Source organism: Oncorhynchus mykiss, chromosome 1 (genome assembly GCF_057628025.1).
Source record: "Oncorhynchus mykiss isolate SJ-2025 chromosome 1, ASM5762802v1, whole genome shotgun sequence".
Taxonomy (NCBI): domain Eukaryota; kingdom Metazoa; phylum Chordata; class Actinopteri; order Salmoniformes; family Salmonidae; genus Oncorhynchus; species Oncorhynchus mykiss.
Window position 1 is genome coordinate 71342894 of NC_143022.1, and position 11446 is coordinate 71354339.

General features: G+C 38.9%; 1 protein-coding gene and 1 long non-coding RNA gene across 2 annotated transcripts; both read right to left on the bottom strand.

Moving 5' to 3' along the window:
* Positions 1 to 553: 553 nt before the first annotated feature.
* On the bottom strand, positions 554 to 2369 carry LOC149985625 (uncharacterized). Its single transcript, XR_016496791.1, has 4 exons — positions 2169 to 2369; positions 1275 to 1388; positions 1071 to 1147; positions 554 to 864 (listed from the first exon to the last, which is right to left on the bottom strand). It is a non-coding gene; the product is annotated as an uncharacterized LOC149985625 (long non-coding RNA).
* Positions 2370 to 8138: 5769 nt separating this feature from the next.
* On the bottom strand, positions 8139 to 10649 carry lbx1a (ladybird homeobox 1a). Its single transcript, XM_021609385.3, has 2 exons — positions 9951 to 10649; positions 8139 to 9264 (listed from the first exon to the last, which is right to left on the bottom strand). The coding sequence occupies exons 1-2, from the start codon at positions 10264 to 10266 to the stop codon at positions 8780 to 8782; spliced, it is 801 nt and encodes a 266-aa protein (XP_021465060.1). The 5' UTR covers positions 10267 to 10649; the 3' UTR covers positions 8139 to 8779.
* Between the last annotated feature and the right edge of the window lie 797 nt (positions 10650 to 11446).

An 11446-nucleotide genomic window follows, 5' to 3' on the forward strand; every position in this document is an offset into this window, starting at 1 on the left:
GCATCAGATGACCTGGCCTCCACAATCAATTGACCTTAACCCAATTGAGACGGTTTGGGATTAGTTGGACCGCAGAGTGAAGGATAAGCAGCCAACAAGTGCTCAGCATATGTGGGAACTCCTTCAAGACTGTTGGAAGTGTATTCCAGGTGAAGCTGGTTGAGAGAATGCCAAGAGTGTGCAAAGCTTTCATTAAGGTAATACTTTGAAGAATCTCAAATTTAAAATATATTTTGATATATATATATTTTTTTTGGGGGGGGGGGTTACTACATGATTCCATATATGTTATTTAATAATTTTGGTATCTTCACTATTATTCTAAATATTAAAAATAAAGAAAAATCCTTGAATGAGTAGGTTTTCCCAAAATTTTGACTTTATTTTGACTTTACTGTTTATAACCACTCAAATTCATACAACTGGTCTGGACAGAATCATTGACTTATTTTCACTTTCTCTACTTGTCCAATTCTTCAATCTTGTCTGGGATATACATTTTAGTTGACACACCTGTGTGATATATCTGATATACATTAATAAACATTAATTCACCCTGGACATGCATTTAATTTAGACCTTTTGAATCGCAAGCTCCAAGTGTTGTCTTTGTGTTTAAGTTAACACAGAAGTTAGTCAAAGTTAGTGTGAAGACCTACATGACAAACATTCTATTAAAGTTATTGTTTTGTAATCTAACCATACAATTTAAATGAGTTTATAAAAACGTTATTGCATTTAGTCATCCAAAAAATGTGGCCTTTGAAAGCCTTGATAGTTGTCTCCTTCCTCAGGGAACTGTCAGCATATAGCTGACAACAGGGTGGCTGGTTTTTTATGTGTTCCATGGCCCAGCAGACTCACCTGGGGATGGACACATGTTAGCTTTGATAAATGTCTGGAAGACTTTTACAGGGAGGAGAGAGCATGAGTTTTGGCATGAGTACAGTAAATCCAATCCAGCTAGTGGCCCTGGATAATATGCTACAATATGTTGTCACACAAGCAGACTGCCATGATGAAGCAGGTTTACATTGTGAATCAAGTATAGTATTATGATTGTCGCTTACTTGTCTGTGCTCTGAAGAGATTGCATGTAGTTGGTCAGAAGGCTCTGTAGGTCCCAGGACCATTCTGTCTCTAGCACCTGGAGAGAGACAGATAGCATTAGTGAGTGCTAGAAAGAGAGAGGGCCCTCACCCCTGACCTCCTACTGGCCCAGGGCCTCCTCCCTAGTATCATGCAATGTAAAGGAAAATAATCATATGACTTACCGACACAGAGTGCTCCATGTTCTTGCTGGTAGCAAGCCTCCACCTTGATGCAGAGAAATATCCTGACTTGTAGTATGGTATCTCCCCCAGGCTCCAAGAAATCAAATGTCAACCCTTCAGAGATTAACAAAAGAAAATGGTACCTGTATTTACTGTAGGATTCATGTATGAGTTTGTCTACTTTTACATTCATGTCTTTAATATGGCAACAATAGATCTGAAAGTATACATGCCATTTTGTGATAACAGCTATGTATCACAACCGTCCATGATTGGGAGTCCCATAGGAAGGTGCACAATTAAATAAGAATATGTTCTTAAATTCTTATCTGACGTGCCTAGTTAAATAAAGGTTCAATAAAAAATAATGAAAACATGTACATTTATTGCTTGCTAAGATACTATTTATATTATGGCACCACGTCTCATCTCACAAACAATTGCTAAGGTGAACAGCAAATTCCACTATTGTGGCTAATCCGTATTGTGGCTAGCCTCAGATAGGTGACTTATTCCATCATGACAACATGCGCCTCCTTATTTTACGGTAGTTAGCTAGCTGCTAGTTTAGATGCCTGTGATTGAAATGACAACCCTATTAATTAGGTATCCACTCGATTGCTTAATAAATGATCAAGCTAGCGTGTGCTAGCGAACATGCATTGCTTCTGACACCTGACAGGAACCTGCTTGCTTTACACCTGACAGATATTTAGTTACCATAGCTAGCTAGATAATAATGGTTTATGATAACTGCCGTTTTGTTCATTATCTAGCTAGCTAGCTAGCTAGCTAAGTGTAAAACTGAGTCTGCCTGTAAAACATAGCTAGCCACATCAATTTTAGCAGTTGTAGATCAGCTAGCTAGCTTGATAATCAGTAACATTAGCTTACTATGTCTTCTAGCCAACTGGACATTCCCCTTGCCCATCCCGGTCAATCTTTTTGCATACTCCCATCTCTTGTCCCTCTTCTAGGTTCAAAACTATATTGCTGTAGTCCGGTGCCTTATTTATTGTCAAAAGCGACCCACTCTCAACACAGCCACCTGGTGCAGGCAGGCAGTCAATGGCTCAGTGTTCCAAAACTGTTCACCTATTTCTACATCGAGCAAGGACAATGTTCCATTTGTTGTTTTTGTGTGTTTTTATGGTGTGCGTGTGGCACAGCAGCATATAATAGTTGATCTCCTATTTCCAAAACGTGTGACATCTCAAATTGAAACATATTATTATTTGGGGGGTGCTAATGTGAAACATGGCCTTTAAACTTTGAACACCTTTCTGTTACACTGAACGTAGCCCAGGCAAATGCAATCGAGCAACGCATCGTGGCATTGATCATCCAATGGTGTGTTAGATACCACCCACAGACATTTGCTTGACACCCCCTCATTATCATATTGAGGAAGAAATACAGAAATAAGAAATAATATAAATGAATGAAAGTGGGATTAAATATTTAAATAATTATTTACCTATATGTGTGTGCATTCATTCATCCATTTATGTATTTATCTATTTATGTGTGCATTTATTCATTTCATTCTAATTTCGGCAGGGTTGGTCCGCCATAGATCTGTTCTATGTGCACTATTTCTATACTTCCCGTTCTTAAGTTTCATTTTTGCATCGTTTAATTTCGGTTTTGCACACCAGCTTTAGGCGAGCAATTTGAATTTGGACAACCAGGAAATGGGAGAGCGATTTCTGCATATTGTACCTTTAATACACACGTGTACAAATGTGAAATAGGACAAATATAAGCACCCACCAAATTATTATTACACATACACGCTCCCAGATACACTTACCAGCACAAATTTGGTGCACATTGGGTTACCAAGCAGGCCACAGCTCTCATATGTCTGAGTCAAAACAAATAACTCAATATTGGAAATATAATTTAATGTGCGTTCATACATAATGATCTATGCTGATTCAATAACTTATACTCTTGTTTGTGAAGATGAGCAGGGGAGTGTATTAGATCGACATCACCATTGGTTCTATAATTAATGCACATTTGGCAGTGATATAGCTGCAATTTGGCCTCCTAACATAGCTAATGACTTTGTGTCTTGATGAACAGAGCTTTTCCCACATCTCTGCTGTTTCTGTGGAACTGAAGTCAATAACAAACCAATGTTGTTATGACTCTAATAACCCATCTCCTTACAGTAAGGAGTTTGGTTGATCTGCAGTCTGCACACGAGGAGACGTGATCAAAAGCCAGCTTTTGGATCGCCTGTCTGCATGTGAACTGTCTGACAATGCTAAATTGATTTAGACAGATTTGCTTAAATGTCTTCTGAATCCAAAATCCTAGAGTAAACTGCCAACAGCAGCTGTGCTGGAGGAGCCATTCCAATGCATGTGGGGTAGAGACATTTTCCAGTGAGCAGAGTTTTGTTTATAAGCGTCCACTAAAAATAATAGATGGATCTGAAAATGTGTAATGAATATTGTTTTAAAGGTTTATTCATAACATGCTAGGTTTTGTCCGTAAGGTAAGAGTGCTTTCTTTTGATTATGTTCTATGTGGACAATGCAAGCAAGCTGGGAAGTAGGTATACTGTTGATTTGCCTGTAGTTGAGTCTCTTTGTTAAGTGATGTAGGTCTATGTGGCCTGTTTTTTTCCCCATTTTCAACTCAGTTTGCTGCACTGGAGGCTATTTTAGCAATTTTTCTGGAGCCTATATTTCTAAAAAAAATAATATTTTCTTTGTAATCTTTCATTTCAATTGTATTTCCCTAACGTGCACACTAAATACAGTAGAGATCTTAAATGTAGACTTTTCTTTCATTCCATTCCAAAGTTGAAAACAGAAGTTTGGCCTATAGCTAGTTATTTCTAGCTATAGAGGCTACTTACGTTAGTGGTAACAAATGGTCTACACACACACACACACACACACACACACACAGAGAGAGAGACACACACACACACACACACACACACACAAAGTCTCTTTCCCCTCTTAAATCCTGGGCACTCTGACAGCATACATTAAGATCTGCCTTCTCAGCATGAACACATCATAAAAGTGGACAGGCAATTTCTGTTTTCACCAAATAGCCACGCGAGCTCGTTCTGCATCTCTGATTTTAATACACTCGACAAGCGGCTTAGCAGCGCTAAGGGAGAGTGAGCCGAGCCCGAGGGAGAGAAAGAGAGAGATCCGAGGGAGCGATTTTTGTGATATATGCCCCAATGCCCCTAAATCTATTTCTCCGTTTGAATTATCAACTAGAATTTGATTAATATGCAAATTCATGGCGAAAAGGCTCGTATAACTCTCTCAGTGGATAGTAATTAATCTCCGGTTAAAGTAATTTAATACATATATTCAGTTTTGTCAGCGACATGGTTAGTTCAATAGCCCGTAAAATTGAAGTTTGAAGTGTTAAGGGCCTCTATAGGAACGTTATAACTAAAACTTTCAAATGTACCCTCTTTAGTGATCAATCAAGCTTCGCCCCAGGTTAATCTAGCTAATTTCTCACATCAAATCATAATAGGGTGACATGCCATTGAGCCAAGAATCGATGCTGTTTTTCTTCTCCCTTTCTTTGTAATGTTATCCACTTGATCCTACACGGATGAAAAGCTATTTCAACCACTGAAAGGATTTTTTGTCCAGAATTTATTGAAAGCAAGAATGTAGATTATTTCCATTATCCACTAGGCCTATTTTGAATGTAAACGAAATATGTTCACAATTACGTACCTCAATAAAAAAGGAAAAATATAAATAAAATAAAAAGACCACTGCTATCAGCGAAAGTGACATCTGTCCGCGTGATAGGCTACGTGAATTAAAAAAGGAGACTGGCTAAAAAGCTAAAGGAAAAAATAAAATGGGCTTTGTTTAGCCCTACATAACTGTGGACACATTTCAAATATTATTTCAAATCAAATTACAAATTATCGAGAGAGAGAGAGAGAGATAGAGAGAGAGAGAGGGAGAAAGAGAGAGAGAGAGAGAGAGGTGAGGAGGTGATGTAGTGGGGAGGAGAGGGGCGCAGACCCTATTGTTTCAGCAGAGACTCGTGCGTCAAACTTCAATTTTCCGGCCGATTGAACTAGTGATTTTTTTCTCTCTCCTGAGCTGAAATACATTTACAATTTGTGGATTAATTACCATATTGAAGTATTGGGGATTGTGTTTATCTTCGCCACAACACCTCATAAAATAAGGAACTGAGACCAGCACTGGAATAGCACACTTTGTACTGTACTGGTCACTATTTGGCCCTGCATTAAAGACATCCACATAAGAAACCACGTGGAGGCAAGATATCTAAAGTTGGCCTACACTCAGAAAAAAGGGTTCTGGATAGAACCAAAAAGGGTTCTATGCTTGCTTCAAAAATGGCACCACTTAAGGTTCTATATAGAATCGAAATTGGTTCTATATAGAAATATGGAACCCAAGGGTTCTATAAGTAAACCAATTTTGGTTCAGTGAAGTAGAACCCCTGGGGTTCTGATCAAAGAACCCTACAAAAGGGGTGCCATATATGAAGCAAGCAATAGAACCCTTTTTGGTTCTATCCAGTCCCTTTTTTTCTAAGAGTGTAGGCTTCTCTACAAAAACGGGTGACGCTTCACTGTTCTAGGATATGCATGGCACGTCAAAATGCAGAAAAATAAGTCCCATAAACAAATCCTCGACCTCTTATACCTACCTCTGCCAATCAAAAGTGAAATGTTGCTCTGTTAAATTAATAGAGCTGCATACAATATTAATAACGTAAAGAAATTAACTTTGTCCACACAGCTTCCACCATAATGTATGCCTGCAATGGTTCATTCGCAAAAATAGCATATTCATCAATTAATTTTTTAACAAATGTATAATAAATAAATAAATTGTTTTTGTGTAACTTGGTATTAATAAAATAATCTGACATTTACATTAACAAACGCAGGGCTTTAGCAGTTTAAATCAGCATCCTTGTTGGGACAAAGTACCATGTGCGCGAGTCATAGGCTTGCAGTCTCGAGCCTTTTCTGCCAGCCAGGGATATCATCTTGAGCAGAGAACATTTTTGCAGGGAAAGCGGCCTGCTTTCATTTCCATACTTTACAACCAATACTTATAGCAAATGGAACAAATGAGGGAGCTTATTAACACAGCCCAATTAATGTCAACAATAGTAATTTAATAATAGAAACAATTATAATATAATTATTATAATATTCTCAAAAAGTGTGGTTATGTGGTTGTCATGTGGCGTTGCTACCATACTGTGTTGTCATGTGTTACTGCCGTGCTATGTTGTTGTCTCTCTTTATGTAGTGTTGTGGTGTCTCTCTTGTCATGATGTGTGTTTTGTCCTATATTTTTATTTTTAATCCCAGCCCCCGTCCTCGCAGGGGGCCTTTTGCCTTTTGGTAGGCCGTCATTGTAAATAAGAATGTTCTTAACTGGTTTGCCTAGTTAAATAAAGGTTAAATTAAAAAAAGAAAACTACTAACAACAATATAAACCGTAGCAATAAACTAATAATAAACTAATGATGATAAGAATAAATTAATTGTATGTTAATAATAATTATAATAACAATAATAATAATAACACTATTGTTGTTATTCTTACTGTTATTATTATAGGTTATTATTAGTATGCCTATAATATAATATGGTAATGTCAATGTGGCTTGAATTACAATATATTTTAATTAAACTAGGCCTGATTGAAAACAATACATTTATAGTACTATATTATAGTAGCCTAGATAGTATTTTAGAGTAAAATTTGTTGAAGAATTATCTTCAATGCTCAATCTTCCAAGTCGAGTTTTACATTAGTGCTTTTGTAAAAAAAAGTATCTAACTCCATAATAAATTATTAACATCTTGGGGTCATATTATTGCGCTCTCAACTTCATTAAAAGTGCCATAGACAAAGGAAAAAAAGGAGGTAGCTAACAGAAGAACACAAAACGATAAATCAAAGCCCTCCACCAATCGCACAAATGTCACCGTTTAAACATTAAGAGACTCCGCTATACTTAGCATGAAAAACACCCAGGCCACAAGATAAAATGCTGAAAGATCTATCGTGCAAAAAGCCAAACATATTATTTCTAGTCCCACACACAAACACAAAGCACAGACCAGCCCCTCTCCAGAATAAGATACTTCAATTGTGATGCATAGACTTGTTTAAAACGAGTCAAAAAAGCATCGACAGTGACAGCAATGAGCACAGATGCCCTCAGTAGCAGAGGGGCTATGTATGCATTACTGCCTTTGTAACAAAAATTAAGCTAACGGAGGGTTAAATCAATCCATCAAATTGACTGGAAATTGTGAGGAAAATTCAGAAACCATATGGCCTCCAAACGTTTGTGTCTTTTTCTGTGTGTTGGGTCACGCTTGTCTCCGTATTGCGCGCGGCTGGAGTCCGCCCATGCTCCATTGTGGCTGTCACACAGGGGAGCAGTGCTCATTTGTTCGCGGGTTTCACGCTTCTATGCCGAGAGTGAGCGAAAAACGCACAAACAGCATGGAGAAGCTGGCCCAGAACTCGACGTTTTTGTGCCTTCTTTTATGGCCTCGCTCTGTGCTCCAGATTGGCGTTTCTCACAAATTCTATTGAGGAAATGAAAACACACGTCGCCGGGTCAGAAGGCAGGTTTTCAATGTGTTCAATGTGCTTTCAATGTGAAAGAGAAACGATACTTTGGCTTGAGGCGCAGCAATTTGCTATTATGTAAAAACACAAATAAAATATAAAATATATAATTATAATAGGCCTGTAGAATGCTGATTGCAAAAAAAAATATGGAATTAAGGTCCCAAAATCATTTATGTTTCAATAAATGCTACTAAAATAAGTGGTCTATGAGGAATAGTGAGAAACGAAATGTTTTATTTTGAAATACATTACACTTTATACATTATGTTTAAAATGGTGTGCTGGCATTGAAAGGCACTTACAGGTTCGCAAACCATTATAAATATATTAAAATGTGACTGATATTACAAGCAACCAGATGGAATAGGATTTATCTTTGATTATTATCTTAGAAAATGTCTTCCCATCGTTATCAAACGGTTTAAATATGTAGGCTTACGATATAGTTATAACACCTAGCATATGATGTGTGTTGTTTTTCAATCTGAATGCCTCTGTGTAATATTCAAACCAACAGTCGTTTAAATTACAATTAAGTTAAACAAAAAGAAAACATGCATTGAAATGATTCATAGGTTGAGTTATTAGCTAGTGGTATTAACTCATACCGGGAAGATTGTGTGTGTGTGTGTGTGTGTGTGGGCAGATCATTTGTGGATAAAATACATATTGCTTTTCTTTAAACTATTCCACGTTGGTTAAATGAATGGATGAATACAATAACTGTCTGCATCTGTTGTTGCATATAAGACACAGTCCATGCGATGCTAAGTGTTCTTCATAAAAGCCTCATGATGTGGTGCATAAATGGCACTTCAAACTTTAGTCGTGGTAAGAGATACAATGGTAAAATCCTCAGTCATCCACGTCAATCTCCTCATCCTCGGAGCAGCCCTTGCTGCTAGTATGGTCTGTATATGGCGACGAAGGGGAGGACAATAAGAGTTTGTTCGAGGCGTTGCGCTCATGGTTCGATAACGAGGGTGACTCAGATCTGTTAGGGCCCAGCGCCCCGTTAGCTGCGCATTTCTCCAGTTCGGCTAGTTTGGCCATCTTCTCAAACGACACGGTTCCCACGGCTTTGGCCGACTCCACGTCCGCCTTCATCTCCTCCAGGTCGCGTTTGAGCTTGGCGCGCCGGTTTTGGAACCAGGTGATGACCTGCGCGTTGGTGAGGCCGAGCTGCTGTGCTATCTGGTCGCGGTCAGCTGGACTCAGGTACTTCTGGTAAAGGAAGCGCTTTTCCAACTCGTAGATCTGGTGGTTGGTGAAGGCGGTGCGAGACTTCCGGCGCTTTTTGGGGTTATTCCGCGAACCGAATAGTGTCGTGCCGTCTCGGCCTGTGAGAGGATATATAGAGGATAGGGATGTTATCCTATAGGCATTTGGTGAATCACCAGGCATAATATCGCTCCAAGAAACCTTAGGGAAATAACTGCTAAAACAATAAGAGACCTATGCATGTATTTCTCCTCTAAAACCACCACCACCAACAACAACACCAATACTGTCAATAGTCTAAACGTATGGTAATAACAGACGATAATAATCAGGTGATACAATAGGCCTAATAAAAATAATAATCTTAAACGAAATATTAAATTAGTTTGCGTTATTATGTGGAGTATTATTTTGCTCCATGTTTATGCATAGGCTAATTATTAGTTTTTTCATGGTGGAACTAGTCACATTTAATCTATTTTGTTCACATACGAATAACCAATTCGATACACATATTTTGCAGAAATCCAGGATATATATTTCTCTAAGTTCCCCCTCAGTTTTAAGCTCTTTGGCAAGGCTCGTTGTGCAAAAACATGTACCGTGCTTTTATTCAATACTCAAATGCTGAAAGAAATATGTGTGTGACCAGACCCACTGCAGGCATACACACACACACACCTGACATTCATTTATTTTTCGTTAGTTGAATTTGTAGTAGACCATAAGCTGAATTACACTAGGCTACACAGTCTGCACATAATAACTAAATCGTCCAAATAAAGATCTGACTGTCCAGACTTACCCTCCGCCGCTTGAAGAACACTGACTTCGAGCCCTTTGAAGGTTTTGCTGGCGAGCTCCTCCAGAGCGCAGAGCGGGGAGGTTTGGGTGAAAAGGGCCCGGCTGGACAGGCTATGCCCTGAAGAGGACAGCTTCTCGCTGGAGGAGAGCAGGTGCGCCGTCCCGCAGCTAGAATAACTTCTCTTTACCGAGGGCTTGTTCAGGATGTCCTCTATACTGAATGGCGTCAGGGGCTTGTTGGAGTTGGCCGGCGGCGGAAGCTGGTCCAGCGCATTGCGTCTCCGGTCCTCCATAACCGTGGGATCTTTGGAGGTCATAGTAGTTTATCAGGTGACACTTCGGAGATTTGTTTATGCTCTGGTTATACTTCAAAATAAGTATGCCTAAATGAAAAGTTGTGGGAAATGTGGAGAATGGAAATCCGATCACAGGTGCTTCTGCAACCGCATGTTGGTCGCTTTGCCGCAGGGTAGGGAGACTTTGAGTCCAGTTAAAGTCCCACTTCTCCTGTCTACTGTTACGGGGTGACGCACGAGCCACAACATGAAACCATCCGGTGGACAGTGATTCCCAAAAAGCAGCCGCAATTGACCACCACTAACAAGTTATTGTAGATTGGAAGGTAATCAATTATGGACACTGACACACATGCACACACTCTCTCTCCCTCACTCTTTCTTCCCCCACTTTCTCTCTCTTTGTCACTCCTTGACTATGATGCGGTCCAGTGTAGGATTTAGCGTGAGCGAAGCAGCGGTAATTAGAGGGCATGGCCGGGGGAGGAGTCGAATTGGATTACTTAATGCTGTCACACTTTCGACTAATCAGCACTTCGTCGAAGTACATATTATCCTTTTCTGTAGAATAGCCTATTTGGTTACCATGTAATGTAGCCTACGCATGAACAAAATATGTTGAACTATGTTCAGATCGAATGACCTTTTCTAAAATGCAGGATCATTTGCTTACAGTTACAATAGGCTAAGGTATCTTTTGTATATATATATATATATATATATATATATATATATATATATATATATATATATATATATATATATGTATATATACATTATTTTTTAAACGTTTTTACTTGTAGCATAATTTTCGAAATAGGAAGGAGACACGTGCACTAGCTATGCCTGTGCGTAAAAGTTGGTCTAGTGTAGGTATACCCTATGTTTTATAACGGTGTGCTGTTGTGAAGGCAGGCAGTATATCAGGTTAATAATACTTCCGGGCAGAGAGACAACATCATCCCCTTTAGCCTTGCCAAATCCTCTGCACTATAACTTACGCACAAAGGGCCATCCTCCATAGCGCAATGGGAGATATTTCACCTCCTTACAAATATGAAGTGTCATTTTAACCATCCAGCATGAATTCACATTTAGACTATAGGCTGCTACACACTAAAAACAAATAAATGGTAGTGCTAAGTAATGATTATTTGGCTTGTAACCATAGCGGATCCATTTTTGGTATTATATGGAACCT

Coding starts and splice junctions, on each gene's coding strand:
- lbx1a (XM_021609385.3), bottom strand. CDS start 10,266: ATGACCTCCAAAGATCCCACGGTTATGGAGGACCGGAGACGCAATGCG. Junction 9,265..9,950: donor TGTTCTTCAAGCGGCGGAGG/GTAAGTCTGGAC, acceptor ATCCTCTCACAG/GCCGAGACGGCACGACACTA.